This window comes from Mus pahari, chromosome 4 (genome assembly GCF_900095145.1).
Source record: "Mus pahari chromosome 4, PAHARI_EIJ_v1.1, whole genome shotgun sequence".
NCBI lineage: Eukaryota > Metazoa > Chordata > Mammalia > Rodentia > Muridae > Mus > Mus pahari.
Window position 1 is genome coordinate 31,011,908 of NC_034593.1, and position 17,387 is coordinate 31,029,294.

Consider the following 17,387-nt stretch of genomic DNA (forward strand, 5'->3'; position numbering starts at 1 on the left):
CTATGGACCCACACCCAGGCCCTGATGCTCTAGACACAGCCCCTATGGACCCACACCCAGGTCCTGACGCTTGCACAGCAAGCACTCCAGTGACTCAGCCATCTCCCTAGCCAGCGGCTCCTTTTTATCAAGCTGAACTTCGTCATTACAGAGCAGCCATGTGAACTCCTCAGTGGGGCAGTTTCTAAGAGAAAGCTGCCGATCTGTGGTGTGTGAGACTGGAGCTCCTAGAGAGGTTCAGTGTGGCAGCCTGTGAACTAACACAACTGAAGAAGGTTTCTTCTATTTAATTAGTAATCCATTTCTTTATTGCATCTTTTCGACAGATACATTTCCTTCTTCCAATTTAATACCCTTTCATTTTTATTGGGTTTTCATCTAGTTATTTTCCGTTTATCTTTTTCTATTTCATGGCTATATTCCAACTTAGTTAAAAAAATAGTTGTTAGTTAGCCATTATTATCAATAATTCACACTTTGAGATGATCTACTTTGTCTACTTGCCTAGCCGGAATCCACTGGGTTAATAAGTAAGCTAATGTTTTAATAAAGGCATTAAATATTGGAGGCTTCCTTGCTTTGTTTGTGTTTGAGGCAAGATCTCACTTGCAGCAATCCCCCTGCCTCAGCCCTGTGAGTGCTGCAATTACAGGCTAAGCCATGGCACCTAGCAGATACTGGAGTTTTCTTAGCCACATCATGGGCAAGATTCTGGTCATGGTGGCACATGCCTTTAATCCTAGTACTTGGGAACCAGAGACAGCCAGTTCTACAGAGTGAGTTCCAGGACAGCCAGAGTAACATAGAGAAACCCTGTCTCAAACAAACAAACAAACAAACAAACAAGATTCTCCTAGAAGGAGCCAAAGAAAGAAATCCTGTAGTCCTTTCTATTCCTCCTGAAAACTGAGGTTCACTTATATTTGGTTATATAATAAATAAAGCTAAAGATATAACTCAAATAACCTATAAGTAAACTGACTATCTAACAAGATTTGTAAACATTTAAATTACTGTCTAGAATTAAAAATGTTTATTAATAATAAGTATGTGTGACTGGTTTGCCAAAAAGACAAATCTAGCTTAACATTAAGAAACAAGGCATTGTGCTTACCTGTATTAAGACATTATCTATTGCAGTCCGCACCTCCAAGACAAGGCTGTAGCTAGCATCTTCTTTATTCAATGTGAACTTGTCATTTATACTGAATGAAGGGACTGCTGACTTTGCTTGACTTGATTGTGAAGACTGTTGGTAATTTTCTCTCTCCTGAAGCACCTTAAACTGCAGGTGTTCTAATTCAGTCCTGCAGGAAAACACACACAGTCTTATCTCCCACTGACATTTGAAATCCCTGCAGTGTGTACAAAAAAAGTGAGATATTTCCTTTTGAGGGATCAGGTTTAGAGGCTAAACTATTTCATACCAACAGGAACACTTTTGCTTCTATGACTAACAAAATGACTCCACATCATTTATCATTGATCCAAAAGCTGAAACATCTGCTCAGTCCAATAACTAATATTAATAGAGCTCTATCAAGGCAGGCTACAAATTACCAAATCTAACACATTACCATGGTGGCAGCTGCACACAGTACTGATCGGAAGAGAAACCAATACAAGAACACACAGAAGACCTAATGACAAAAGCATGAAGCCAGTTAAACATACACTTTTCTATAGGTCATTAAGGTAGATGCACAAAATAGGGAGGAAGTCACCAAATATTAACACGTTGGAAACGACAAGGATGGTGAACCAGTGGCACCACTGAGAATCCATCAACTGTTGCAGCAAATTCTCGATGAGTGTTGTCAAGGGGTGTTTTGTTGAGGGCAAAGGTTACATGCAAATGAAGTAACAGCTGGGGCAATATGAAGGTAGCTAGCCCAAATTTAGGGGGTGAGGTCTGAGGAGAGTGAATGGGATGTGTGCAATAAACAAAGGAAAATATTAATTTATCCAGGAAATAATTCTAATCAATATTACATATTTATCCCAATGTTCCATGTGCTGAATGAACAAAAGAATAAAAATTTGTAACATAGCTTATATTCTAATACAATCAAGAAGGGGAAGACTACATTATTAAAAAAAGTTATTGGGGGTGGACAGATGGCTCAGCTGTGAAGATCACTGGCTGCTCCTGCAGAGAACTCAGGTTCAATTTGCAGCACCCACACACCAGCAAGCAACTATAACTCCAGTTTCAAAGGATCTGATAATCTCTTCTAGATATTGCACTGAGGAACTAGTAACAGTCACTAGCTCTATTTGATGCTTTTTAAAAAGTATGTGTGTAGCTGATCTTTGCCACTTGGTGGCTTCTTTTTTCCACTCTTTATCCCCCAGTTTCACCTCCTATCACAAGATTGGATAGTAAGAAGGAGAGAGAGGAGAGAGAGGAGAGAGAGAGAGAGAGAGAGAGAGAGAGAGAGAGAGAGAGACAGAGACAGAGAGACAGAGACAGAGAGAGACAGAGAGACAGAGAGAGACAGAGAGAGATATCTTTGAGTTTAATTTCTTTCCTTTTGTTTCTTCTTTGAGAATGACTACTAACAAATATCACACACACACACACACACGCACACACACACACACACACACACACGCACACACACACACATACACACCAACCACCAACCTGCCTCTCAGGGCCCTAGCATTTATATAGTCTCTGAAAAGTTCCCACAGTTGCAGAAATTGTTTGCAGCTGGCAAAACCACATCTCTGCTAGAGCACAAGACAAATCATAGTCAGCTGCTGCTGTCAGTCTGAAGCAGCCCCACATCCCTACACCTGGGATTAAAACAAAAGGACATTTTTTATTCTCTTTAGGTCCCACCCCCCAAAAGCACATTTCTCTATAATATTTCAGTGTTTTTAAAAGAAACAAATTTTCAGAAATCTCAGAACATATACATGTGTTCATATGTTTACATGCATGCAGATGCATTGTGTATGGGTGCATATGCATATATGTCATATATGTGTGGAGGCCAGAAATTGGTGTAAGGCCTTCTTGGTCACTATTTATCATGGCAAAGTTTCTCACTGAACCTGGATTTGTCACTGCAGTTAGTCTAGCTAGCTAGTGACTGCAAGTCTCCATCTCTGCCTCCTGAGTGTTGGGATTATAGGGAGACCACTATGCCTGCCCAGCTCTTTCCATTCGTTCTGGGGATCTGAACTCTGGACTTTATGGTTTCCTGGCAAGTGCTTTATCTACTGAGCCATCTTCCTATTTCCTATTACAGAAACTATGAGACCCTAAATGAACCAGGCATGTTAGTTTATATAATGATTTCCTAGTGGTCTTTACAAACAAGAGCATGCTAGTGGTACTTGTGGCATCTCTTGCCTTAAAAGTTCTTGTAGCCTTCAACTATGCCAAAAAGGTGAGCTCTCACTTCCCTAACAAGTTAGCAAGGGCTACAGGGTTCTCAGTCAATAAAAGTTTTATCATCTTCCATTTCCTTATTGTATGTAAGCATGGGGTCAACCCTTCTCAAGACATATCGAATTGAGTGGGCTGTTAAAGCAATCTCAGAACTGAAGGAATCAACATTATGCAGGTCCAGTCCAGCAAGAGAGTTTTACAGATCAGAAGGTTCACAGGAAGTCAACATTAGGGTTAAAGAAAAACTCTAGTCACTTCTGTTCCTTTATTTGTAATGCTTTGGAAAAACAGAAGCAAAACACTGTAACTACCTACAGCTAAGCAAATGAAAACAGTGCAATTCTGAATCAGTAGGGCAGATGAAGGCCCTAGGTGGTGCGGTACAGCACACCTGGGGTCTAGCACCTAGCAAAAAGGGTCAGGAGTTCAAGGGCATCTTCAGCTACAGATGAGTTAGGGAAAACCTTCGGCTATGTGAGACCATGTCCCACAAAACAACAACTGAACGAATAATGCATAGGGAAGGTATATTTCAAACTCAAAATATTAATCAGTACTTATGGCTAATTTTCTCAAGTTGACTTTTATAGATTTATCATTCCTACCAATAAAATAAAGCTTGTGGTCCTATGATTAACAAGAAGAAACAAGTGCAAATGTTGAGATGGAAACAGCAAAGAAAAAAAACATTACCTTAGGGCTGGAGAAATGGCTCAGCGATTAAGAGCACTGACTGCTCTTCCGAAGGTCCTGAGTTCAAATCTCAGCGACCACATGGTGGCTCACAACCATCCGTAATGAGATCTGATGCCCTCTTCTGGTGTGTCTGAAGATAGCTACAGTGTACTTACATATAATAATAAGTAAATCTTTGGGCTGGAGCAAGCAGGGTCAGAGGGAGCAGGGCCGACCAGAGCAAGCAGATGTCCTGAATTCAATTCCCAGCAGCCACATGAAGGCTCACAACCATCTGTACAGCTACAGTGTACTCACATACATAAAATAAATAAATAAATCTTAAAAAAAAAACCCATTACCTTAAAGAAGAAATCTTATTCTGCATTTCCTGATTAAGTTTTAGTTCTTCTCCTGGTCCACTTTCCTTATGAGTGGGCTCTGTGGTCAGCCCTGTCACCCAGCCTAGAAAGATGAATTACAATCATGCGTGACTTTATGCTGAGTGTAATAGCAGGTAGAACCCTAATTACACCCCCCTTTGTCCACCACCATCCACCTAAAAGCCCAGGACTTCTTAAAAAAGTGGAACAAAAAGTTCAAATGGAAAAATATTCACTCTCTAAAGGAAGTACTCAAGCATTTCATGACACTACGATTTCCTTGAAGTGCTATAATCTTTCAATTCTTTTTTTTTGTAATTCTTATTTTATTTTTATTAGATATTTTATTTACATTTCAAATGCTATCCCGGAAGTTCCCTATACCCCCCCCGCCCCTGCTCCCCTACCCACCCACTCCCACTTCTTGGCCCTGGCATTCCCCTGTGCTGGGTCATATAAAGTTTGCAAGACCAAGGGGCCTCTCTTCCCANCGATGGCCGANTAGGCCATCTNCTGCTACATATGCAGCTAGAGACACGAGCTCAGGGGGTACTGGTTAGTTCATATTGTTGTTCCACCTACAGGGTTGCAGACCCCTTCAGCTCCTTGGGTACTTTCTCTAGCTCCTCCATTGGGGGCCCTGTGTTCCATCCTATAGATGACTATAATCTTTCAATTCTTAAAATCTTCAGTTTTCAAGTATGGTATAAGTCAGTACATTCTAGCAAATTCAAATGTGGCTGACAAAGCAGACTTGGCTGTTGCTCATTATTGTCGTGGAAATTTGCACTGCTATGACTACTGTGAGACTTTTTTTTTTAAACTTCAAAATTAAGGTTTTATATGAAATGCATTAGGCCAAAACATAGTCTTTTTTTGTTGTTTTTTTTGTTGTTGTTGTTGTTTTGTTTTTTTGTTTTTTTGCTTTTCGAGACAGGGTTTCTCTGTGTAGCCCTGGCTGTCCTGGAACTCACTCTGTAGATCAGGCTGACCTTGAACTCAGAAATCTGCCTGCCTCTGCCTCCTGAGTGCTGGGATTAAAGGTGTGCGCCACCACACTTGGCTCAAACATGGTCTTGATTTTAGTAAATATTTTCTCTTGAAATTGAACAATTTGATTTTAAAGGTACTAGAGACAGGCTGAACTGTCTTCAAAATATTACTCAAATTCTAGGTCTAACACAGGGCCTACATTTGAGACAACAAAACCTCTGAGCTACAGCCCCAGCCCCAGCCATTTTCCTCGTCTTTTTAACACGACATTTATTTGGATAGGGAGAGGGGCATAAAGGGCAATATGGCAGGGCACCTGTGTGAAAGAGGTCAGGCAACATGCAGGAACTGGGGCTCTTCCTCCAACACGGCAGCCGAGGATGGAACTCAGTTGTCAGGCTTCGCAAGCACACGTATCATATGCCAAATCTCTCTCTCCACACACACACACAAGTTTTTCTTATTCTTCAGCTACAACTATCATTATTACCTGAATATGTGGCCAGCACGATTTCATCATAACCATCTTTTCCTACACAGCCACCCTGGATCGATGTGACACTTTCAGACAGCATCTAAAGTAAGCGTAAAATCCACTTCACTAATAGTTAAACATTTCAAAGACATGTGGAAACAAGTCACCCTGTCTCAGAAAAAAAAAAAAAAATTACTTCTACTCCCCTCTCTCCTCTCTCGCCCTCTCCCTCCCCCCACCTCTTTCTCTCTCATTTGTGCACGTGTACACAACATGCATAGTGTGTATCAACTTTTATTTTCATTGCACTTTCCATATATAATTTCATTTTAAAGTAACATACTCATGCATTTTAATATAATTCGATGGAATTCCTTTAACGTGGTTTTATATTTATATGTGTTTGGTGGGTGAGGTAAGTGCACATGATTGCACCCAAAAAATCGTGAAGCCTCAGAACACCTCAGAGCCAGAGTTACAGGCTCTTGTGAGCCATAGGCATGCATCAGGGAATAAAGTGTAGGTCCTCAGCAAGTGCAGTACTAGGAATATGTCAGCAGGAACACCACGACCCCACTCTCTCTCCGAAGAACCAAAGCCACACTGAACCTCTTTCTAAAGCAACCGGCCCTCTCCTACCTCACTCAGCACAGTAATCAAGAGCGGCACTCGTAGCACCAGACAGAATACTGTATAGCCACAGAAGAAGGAGATCCTGTGTTTTCAAACAATGCAGATAGAACTGGAAATCATGTGAATTGAAATAAGCCAGACATAGTACACATGTTCTCATTCATCTGCAGAACGCCTTCACCTCACAGGGGCGAAGGACAGAATGGCGGGTACTGCAGTTGTTGAGGGGTAGGGAAGGGATGACTACGGGAAAGCTGGTTAGGGAGCATCAATATAGTTACATATGTATGAAGTTCAGACCCTTGATTCAGTTTTACTTACTTGGAGTTCTGATGGTGAATCATGACACAGGAAGGAGGAGTGCTTGCCACTGTACAGGGAGACTACAGCTGGCAATTATCTGGCATATGTTTCAAAGGGCTACAAGAAACCATTTTGAGCATTTTCACCCAAGAAATATGTCTAACTGTATTTAAACATTATACTCAGGGACCGGCAAGATAACTCAGTGAGTACAGATGCTTACAGCCAAACCGAAACCTGAGTTTGATTCCTGGGCCCCACATGGTGAAATGAGAGAACCAACACCTGAAAGTTATCCTCTGACCTCCGCATGTGTGCCGTGGTGTGCGCTTACATACAACATACACACAAATACCGCTCCACAAACAATAAATAAATTTATAAATAAATGTAATTTAAAACATTTAAAGGGAAACTATTTGGTATCATTATATACCACCATTCATATATAATTTTTGCTTTTATGTATCCGAAAATAAATTAATAAAAAAGATAAATTCCATGGTTGCCAGAATGCTTGTCTATATTGATTCTATATCTTTTCATTACATTTAAATTTCTGAACTAGAATGACTTTACCTAGTATTTCTTCTTTTCTAAGAAAACAGGTCCTTAAGTGTCTAGATGCGAGACTATTATTAGGAAGTGCCTGCTTCAAGGTAGTTTCTAAAGAATCCTAGTGGTATGGCCTACATGTCTACATTCTTATTACCATGAAACAACAATCTCATCAATGAAAATGAAACATGTCTCCCCAATATTGTATTGTTATGATTTATAGAAGCTAGAATAAAATACTTAATACCTAATACATTTAAAATTATATATAAGAGTGATAATGAAAAAGGAATTTATTTTACCACTTAAGGGCAATACTCCACCAGTAAACATGTGACTTTGAGAGAGATTTTGATAATGGGAACATTTTTACAAGTACTTATTTATTTGTCCTGCTGGCCAGACCTAGAGCCTTGGGCACTTTAGGAAACTGTTTACCAGTAAGCAATGTCCTGGCCCTTCTTCGTTTCTGCTTTGGAACAGAGTCTCATTAAAGTCGATTACTTTTCCAGGCAGGCCTTGAATTCCTGATCCTTCTGCCTCAGACTCTTGTTGGGATTTAGAGGCCTCACCACCAGATTGGGATAGAATAACAACATTTTGTTTAAAACAACAAAAAAAAACCAATATTGTACTATATTTTTAATTTACCAAAATTCAAACTATCATTCATCTCTACAATAAGTAGCCAACAGTAAGTATACAGCCTTTGTTTTGTTTTGGCTGTTCTGGCTTACAATATTAGGGGCAGAGCCAGGACTTCATACGCACTAGGCACGTTCTCCACACCGAGCTACCACCCCAGGCCCCACACAAATCTTTCTAAATTAACTTACCTGATCAAACCGTAGCACAGGCTCATTTGCATTTTCAAAACTATACACTTCCACCATTCCATCATCTCTCCCAACAAGTAGATCTTTAACCCCGTCACCCATGATATCAAAGCTGTCAACACACAAGATACCTATAAAAAGGAGGAGTTATAAGCCATGAGAGTGGTGAGATAGGAAACCGATAGATGCACTGTAGACATGTATTCATATATCTTCATACCACAGTCATCAAAAACTTATTGTAAAAAAAAAAAAAAAAAGAACAACTTTGCACATAATTGGGTGTTTCCCTCTTTCCAAAGCTTTGAACACACTTTACAGAGCAATGCACCCACGTTCACATCTCCCTTTAGCTCTGACCCTCAGTAAGCCCCAGGCTCTTATGTCCAGTTCGGCACCTCCCTGTACACACGGGCATCTCACACTCTTCTGTCCCCAAGCACAGTTGTTCACTTCTCTACTACAGTGTTTCAGCGCTGCTGACTCTCCGGTCGGCCTCCATGCAGTCAATTACGCCACTCAGCTGCACAGGCGAAACAACTCCAGGCTCTCTCTGACATCACTCTCTCCCCTCTGTATCAAACCCAGGCACGGCCTCCACATATGACACGGACTTTCTCTTCTTTCTACTTCCATAATAGGGAGGATGAACCAGGATGCTCTGAACTATAATAAATCATGGTAATTACAACTTCTAAGCTCTCGATGTTTCCAACGTGTGTTTCTTCCCAGATCCATGTGACCGTGTCACACCTTCCACATACAATTCTCCCAGGACTACCCACAGCACTCTACCTGAAATCCCCTCTTCCAAGGCTTTAGGGACCTCTAGCCCTTGTCCCTGCTCCTGCGTCTTCTCCTCGGGCCACACTGCTGCTCAACCACAATGGTCTTTCCATTGCCCTCCAATGAATCTAGCTCATCGCCATCGCAAGGGCTTTGCAATTATTAATTTTTCTTCCTCTTAGAATATTCTTTCCCCAAATCTTCTCAGTTCAAATCTGCCTTTCCTCAAGCACCCTCTTCCTCTGGGCACTGAGTCTGAGGGAGCTGTGCCCGCCGTCCCTCTACCACACACTGTTACTGTGTTCTCTTCAGATGACCAGGGGCAGTGAACATTCAGAGTTGCATCTGCGCTCTCGCCCACAGGAAGTATCTGCTAAAGGATACATGAACACATGGACAAATGCCTGTGCATATAAAGAGCCATCTCACTGGCTGTCAAGTTGGGTGTAAGTCTTTGGAAATATATAAAGTCTTTAAAAACTTGGAATAGTTTCTGACCCACTACTACATTCTTTATATCCTAGATTCCAATTAATTCTCTATCCCAGTTAAAAGGTTTAACATGGACTAAAGGGTATTAATCTGTATGTCTATCCCAAACTACAAGTAGCATTTCTAATTTTTAAAATTACATCTATAGTTTAACAGTTGCCATAAGGAAACAGTAGGTATATCAGAGGTGGTTCTGTAAATCCCTAAGCCTGCTGTCTAATAGAACTAGATCAAACAGAATGCATTGCACACTCTATTGCACTAAATGATTGCTGACGTTCCATAACCTGACCTGTGTGGAAGCCTACCTCCCCGCTTTTTGTCATTTCGAATTTCCCATTTGTGTATTGGTTTGGATGCTGTGATCTGAATAAGCCCGAGTCTTCCATCTGATGTGCCGAACAGAAGACCTTCTCCAGAGTCACCTAGTGAAAAGTAAAGCAAACATACAAATACACAAACAAAAACACAAATGCCTTTTTAAAACCTTTTAATGTAAAAATCTCATTTTTCAAATGCTACGTTAAGGGAAAATTTTAAAGGGGGAATATTAGGTATATATGTATCAAAACATCATGATACCATTCATATGTAGTTTGTTTTTAATGTATCAGAAAAATACATTTATAAAAAATAGAAAAAATTTCATATATGCCAGAATGTTGACTCTATACCTTCTGTTTACACTTAATTTTTCTGAACTAAAGTGACTTTATCTAGAATTTCTTCTTTCTAAGAAGGCTGGCCCTTAAGTTCTATTATTACTCCTCTGCTTTGAGGTGGTTCCTATGGAATCCTTTTTTTCGTTTGTTTTGGTTTGGTTTGTTTTGTTTTTTTTCGAGACAGGGTGGGTTTCTCCGTATAGCCCTGCTGTCCTGGAACTCACTTTGTAGACCAGGCTGGCCTCAAACTCAGAAATCCACCTGCCTCTGCCTCTCGAGTGCTGGGATTAAAGGCGTGCACCACCACGCCCAGCTTCCTATGGAATCCTAACAGTATGACCTTCATGTCTCTGCTCTTATTAAGACAACAATGTCTGTCATCAAAGAGAACCAAACATGTTTTCCCTACACCATGTAACTATTTTCTATGATTAAAGAAATTAGAGCCGGGCGTGGTGGTGCACACCTTTAATCCCAGCACTCAGGGGGCAGAGGCAGGCGGATTTCTGACTTCGAGGTCAGCCCTGTTCTACAAGGTGAATTCCAGGACAGCAAGGACTACACAGAGAAACCCTGTCTTGAAATACCAAAAAAGAATAAAATTGTCACCATGTAGTCACAAGGTGAAGCGTATTCCCTACAGCTGACTTCAAGATGAGGAAGCTCACTGATTCGTAATTCATAACTGATCAGGCAGTGAGAGGAAGAGAGCACACTACTACTACACTGTGTAACAACTCCCTGCTTTGACTTCCTCTTGCATGCATGGCTGGCTGTGACCACTCAATGTGATTACCTCCATCTCCATTTTGCAGTGCTAAGACGGTGGGTGGACCAGGAACCTCAATTTCATACATCACATCAGATCCCTGGAGGAAAACAAGAATTTTAAAAACTGAAACTGAAAAACATTCAAAAAGAATATGGGAAATGATTAGAAACATCAGTATCTAAACATATAAAATGCTTTAAGAAAGTAGGTCATAAGTATGAATGTGTTTGTCAATAATTTTGCATATATTAACACACTGGAAATGAAATATATATGCCAAGGAGAAAAATACATAATATATTCTCTACTTTCAATAGCTTTCATTTTTTTAACTTTCGACTTCATCAGAAAACGAAAATCCATAATAACCAGACCCAAAGACCAGACAACTTAATGAACCTCTAGACAAGGGGTATGTTGACATTTCTAACATGTTGCTTATCTGCAAACCACAGACTGGCGGACTCCTTTCAAAACTCTGCAGGAACAAGTGTCATTTCTTCTGTCTTTTCTGTTATTATCTGGAGTTTTACACAGAATACCTTCAAAACTCTGAGCACCCCCAAAGCTGCTCATAAAAAAGTCTGGCTTTGCCTTTTTGTATTCCCCAGACTCACAGCAGGGCAGGGGCAGAATCGTCTACTACTTAGGTAAGAAAACAAGCTGGGCCTCGTATGTGTTTTGTTTGTTTGTTTGTTTTCAATTTTGCCACTTACATAATTCAGTGAGTATACTATACCACTTACAAAATTTTAATGTAGATTTAGAACATTGGAAAAAGGCATATGTGTATCCTTTATTAATTATTTTAAAATTTATAGATATCTACAAGCAAAAAAGGAACACACACAGTTGTAAAGGACGCAAGTTCAGAGGATGGAGTATTCTCAGAGGCAGGAAAGGAGAAATGAATGCAGCAGAAGGAAAAAGTTCTGTTCTCTCTCTTCACACGTCCTTGGTGATTTATTTTTACCAATGAGAATGCAGGCAGGCATGATAGCACACACCTTTGACCCCAGCACTTGGGAGGCAGAGGCAGGTGGATTTCTAGATTTCTGAGTTCAAGGCCAGCCTGGTCTACAGAGTAAGTTCTAGGACAGCCGGGGCTACACAGAGAAACCCTGTCTTGAGAAAGAGAGAGAGAAAGAGAGAGAGAGAGAGAGAGAGACTTGTGAATCTCTGTGAGTTTGAGGCTATCCTGGTCTACAAAGTTCTGGTCCATACAGAAGCTACATGGTAATACCATGTCTACAAGAAAATAAAATGATAAATAAGCAAATAAACAAATCAGAATACAGATAGCCTTTTATGAAACAAAGCAAAATCTAGAAATCAGCTAGGCAACTTGTAGCTGATTGCTTGCCCACTCCTGCTTCGTATATTTTGCAACAGGATCTCATATATCCTGGGCAGATCCCTACAAAGCTAAGGATGATGTTGATTTTCTGAGTCTCCTGCCTGCACCTCCTGTGTACTGAGATTTCAGGCCTGTTCCACACTGTCAGGTATATGGAGCGCTAGGTTTCAAGCATGTTAGGCAAACATTCTACCATTTATTTATGCAATGGGTTATTTACTGAGTACTTTATTCCATATGTGTTTAAATGATTGATAAATTCAAATTATTTGTCACCTCCTCTTCTACCCAATTTTTCCTTTCAGTTTCTGAGGACTAGAAAAGCACTGAAGGAGCAAGTGGGGACCATGGGGACAGTAGTTATCTGTATCCAAGTTCTTTATCTGATGGTGGGCATTTTGGACTGGGGATGGGTGAGTGGAAGGTGGCTGTTTCCTTCTCTGTATCTATTCTAAAAATGTTCAAAAGATGTCAGCACATTGTCTGGAATAAGATAGAAGAAGTAAAGTAAACTTAAAGCATATGGCACTCGCAACTCGCAATGATTTACTGGATAATGAAGAGTCATAAAAATTCAAAGGACATCACCTGTAAGACTCGGAGCACCCGGTCCTGGCAGGCCAACACTGGTGTCATGCGAGATAACCTTTCCACTGGAAGGCAGATGACATCATTGATTTTGTCTCCAGAAAGGTAATAATTTTGGTCTTTGCAATCACAGTAGTGATTATAGATGTAGCTTGCACTGAGGAAGAGGTCAGAGCCAGAGATATACCTGAAGACATTAACATGGTAATTTAGGACGGTCATATTAAAGCACAGGCAACTGACAGTTTTTTGGTTTTTGTTTTTTAAAAGATTTTTATTATTTATTTTATTTATATGAGTACTCTGTAGCTGACTTCAGACACACCAGAAAAGGTTGTCGGATCTCATTACGGATGGTTGTGAGCCACCATGTGATTGCTGGGAATTGAACTCAGGACCTCTGGAAGAGCAGTCAGTGTTCTTAACCACTGAGCCATCTCTCCAGCCCCGACAGTTATTTTTAACAGGTAAAAACAGTTTACTTGCATTTAATACAGGTAAGTTTTTTTTTTCCATTTCCCCCACATAATCTCTATGCGCCCTCTCTCTTTAAAGACGGGTTCTTGAGCAGTTCTAGGCTGTCCTTGATCTCACCCTAATGGCTGAGGACGACCTTGGAACCATTATCCACTGACTTTCCCCGCTAAGTGTGGAATTATAGGCACAAACCATGCAGCTTTAATCTTTAGCCATTTGATACATGAGCCACTTCTCACTCTGACAAGTGGCAGTGTGGACGGTAAGTCAGGGTTCCCCGTAAGGGCTCACCAAAACTAACAACACGTGCCTCCATTTGTTTGTTTTTTAAAAACAACATCAATAGAGAAACTTTTTCAGTGTGTACCATTTGTCAAGCACTGTTCTAGTTGGCATACCCAAAGTAGCACATTAGCACCCAGAATCCTGTAGAAGGTTAATATCCCTCTTATAACTGAATAGCAAAATGTTCCCAGGACTAATGGCTCATATTGGGAATGAGAGACCGCAGGTAGGGATAACTTCAGCTCCAGAGTTAGCGTCACATTAATGTGCCTAGAAAAGTATATCTCAACTGACTTTAAGGTAAGTGACGAATGTATGATGGAAATGTTTTCATTAGAGTGTTACCTTGGGAAGAAGTTCATTTATCATGGGCTTTAACAAAGTGTAGCTAAGAATCACAGCAAGTTCCTAATTCTTGATTTTCAAGATCATTTCAAACACATTATATATATATATATATATATATATATATATATTTAAATATTAATATTTAAATTTAAATTTAAATTTAAAATTAAAATTTAATATATATATATATTTAAAACCATTTGAAATCTTTTTCACTTGTTGCTGCGGAACTCTTGTCTCACTTCACCAAACCAGATTTTTAAAGTCCTCAGTCAAGAGAAGTGCCATGCACTGCACAGAATGACACATAGCTTCTGTCCACTAGAGAGAGTTGCTGTCAACTAGTAGTGTCCAAACCAGGCCTCTGGCTACATGGACCACTTGGTTGCCTTGCAGCGAAGGAAGAAACTTAAAAGCCACTCCTAGTCTCTCTGCTTATCAAGTGACGGAGGCTGCCGCTGCTAGTCTTCCCAAGAAGCTCTTGGGTTAATAAGGTTTAGAGGAGAGGAGAAAGGGAGGGAGACATGGCCAGGAGGGACTGTGTAAGGGAGGGGACCTGGAGAGGGGCAGCAATTGACATACAGAGTGAATAATACAAATGAAAAAAAGGAGGGAAGTTACATGAACTTTACGGCCTCTCTAGCCCCCATGGCTCAAAAACTAAAATTTCAGGAATGATGAGATGGCTCAGGAGGCAAAGAGCGTGCCACGTAAAACCTGATGGCCTGCATTCTTGCCCCAGAACTCACATAAAGGTAGGAGAGTCACTCTGTGAAGTCGTCCTCTGGTCTCTACCATAAACCATAGCAATGCAGGCCCATCTCTGTCTCTTACCCTCTTGCCCCACCACCCGATAGGAAACACGGACTAAATTTTTAACTGTGAAATTTCACATGCCAGGAAGCCTTGTATTTTTCATGTTGTTTTACCCAATTCACCAGAAATTGCAACCCTTGGCGGCCATCAACTTTAAAGACCAGGTTTTGTTTCTTAAGACCAGGCCTCACTCCACAGCCCATACGGCGGGGGATTCGTTACACACCCCAGACTGGCCCTCTGCTTCAGTCTCCCAAGTATGGGGATTACAGACAAGCGCCACCACTTCAGGGACCAGTCACCCTTTTAACATAATATCGTTGCCTCAAAACCAGAACTACCAAAGACACTTGAGGAATAGAACCTGTGCACCTAGGTGGTTCTTTTTTTAACTTTTTACAAATACCTTATCATTACCATAATCATAACTGAACCAGACAGTGAAAACTGAATGTATACAACTTCACACTTCAAAATAATTAGCAGAGAGGTTTGAGAATGTTCCCAACATAAATTGTCTGAGGTGATGAATATGCTAATTACTCCACTCTGACATCACATATCATATACACATATTAACGTCACTTTGTGATTTATAAATGTGCACAATTACTATGTCTATGAAAAATATAAAATATATTTTTAAAAATGATCACAAAACAAAAAGTGAATGTGAGTGCATAGACACACAGACACACATACACACACACATACACAGACACATACACACACATACACTCACATAAACACCCAGACACATACACACACATACACACAGTCATACACAATGTGAAGTTGAAAACATTTCAACAGTCAATCAACTGTGTATTGATTCCAGGTTCTGACTAATGAAATGCCTGTAGCCAAATTTCTTTTCCAGAAAAACCTACTAATGTATACTAACTTAATCAGATGTATGATAGATACATATGTAAACATAAAAGAGAACAAAACATACATAGCTTTAATGCTTTCCGTGAGGTTAGTTTCAAAAGAGAGAAATTGTTTCCCTCTCTTGGTAAAGCCTCTAATCTCGGACCCGGCAGCAATGAAGATTTTCTCCTGAGGCGTGCTAACAGCCCCTCCTAGCTCCAGCCTTGAGATCTTCTGCCCTGGTAAAGTCTTGAACACTGACTGTAAAAATCAATTGGGAAAAAAGTTAAGTGTACTAGTTATTTCACTGTAAACATTTTCCTGTACTATAAAAGCTATGATTTTAAATGTATACAATGTTAACAAATATTTTCCACTTCTACATTTCAGGAAGACTCTAACTTAGGAGTACCCAGCAAGCAGTGCATCTGTCTTTTGGAAAAGCTGCTGCCGTAGAACAGCTCCACTCACCACAGCCTCTCCTTTCTTCATGCCGAAGCATATCACTACTCCATCTTGATCTCCAAGAACCACCTGTAACACATGGATTCACAGTCTAAATTTACTGTTATCTAAAAAGCTCACCAGTGCCTTCAGATTACACACTACAGGAATACCCAAGAAACCCCATCAAATTTAAATATAGCAGCACAAGTTACAGTTATCTGAAAAAGCTACTTGAAGATCTTTCTCTATTTTCAACTATATATACATGTAAACTGACTTAATGAGTTTTTTTCTATGTATTGCAACCAAAACAAAATCATCACAACAGACTGAAAGCAGAGAAAACTTACCTTGGCTTAAGAATTTGCAAAAATATAACATCACTATTATCTCTGTTATCCTATTTTGAAAATAATAGATATTTATTAAATAAATATTTATTCAATATTTTAATAAAAATATGGTTTTAATGTAAACATGATGAATTTAAGAATTTCTGAAAAAAAAGAATTTCTGAGATTTAATTTTTGTATAGTAAGTACTGATATTACATACAAGTTCTTTCAGATCCTCGCAATTTAAATGAGTAAACTTTTGGAGAAGTGCTGTTATATCTAGAATATAATAAACAATAATCTTGATTTATTATTCTTGAAATTCTGCTTAAAATGTCAGGTTTCTCTCATATATTTAAATACCTTATTTGTAAGAACTGACCTTATTTAAATTACTTCGAAAATGCAGCCAAAAGTCAAATAATGAATTTAAGTCTATTTATCAAGAAAAAAAAATCTTGTAATTCATCTTGATAAATGTTAACATATCAAAATAATATATTTACTTTACGACTATTAAAATACCATACTACTCTACAAAATAATTAGTTTTTGTCTATAAGATGTCAAGCTAATACAAAGTTCAACATTAAAAACACTAACTCAGTAAGAGAAGATTTAAACCAGGGACGACTGCAAATGCCTACAATCCCTAAACTTCTGATGCTGAGGTAGGAAGATTAAGAGTTCGAGGCTAGCCTCAGCCACATCAAAGCATGTCTCAAAAATAAAATAAGTAAAAACAAAACAACAACAAAGTAAAAAGTTTAAAGAAATCAATGTTCTGTTGTACTTTACACTTCTTTTTCCATGGCACACAGAGTGAATTATTACCAAAAATGGAGTGTTTGTTTTTTTCTTTTTTCCTTTTTTTTTTTTTTTTTTTTTTT

General features: G+C 39.5%; 1 protein-coding gene across 3 annotated transcripts in view; it reads right to left on the minus strand.

The window, feature by feature from the left end:
- Window positions 1-17,387, minus strand: part of Bbs7 (Bardet-Biedl syndrome 7) — a 39,028-nt gene that overhangs the window by 19,848 nt on the left and 1,793 nt on the right. For all 3 annotated transcript variants that reach the window (XM_029538078.1, XM_029538079.1, XM_021196086.2), the window contains exons 3-11: window positions 16,187-16,249; window positions 15,801-15,976; window positions 12,917-13,103; window positions 10,996-11,068; window positions 9,846-9,962; window positions 8,260-8,390; window positions 5,945-6,029; window positions 4,441-4,543; window positions 1,115-1,307 (exon numbers count right to left, since the gene is read on the minus strand). In XM_029538078.1, the coding sequence (XP_029393938.1) occupies window positions 1,115-1,307; window positions 4,441-4,543; window positions 5,945-6,029; window positions 8,260-8,390; window positions 9,846-9,962; window positions 10,996-11,068; window positions 12,917-13,103; window positions 15,801-15,976; window positions 16,187-16,249 (1,128 nt within the window). The remainder of the gene's footprint in view (window positions 1-1,114; window positions 1,308-4,440; window positions 4,544-5,944; window positions 6,030-8,259; window positions 8,391-9,845; window positions 9,963-10,995; window positions 11,069-12,916; window positions 13,104-15,800; window positions 15,977-16,186; window positions 16,250-17,387) is intronic.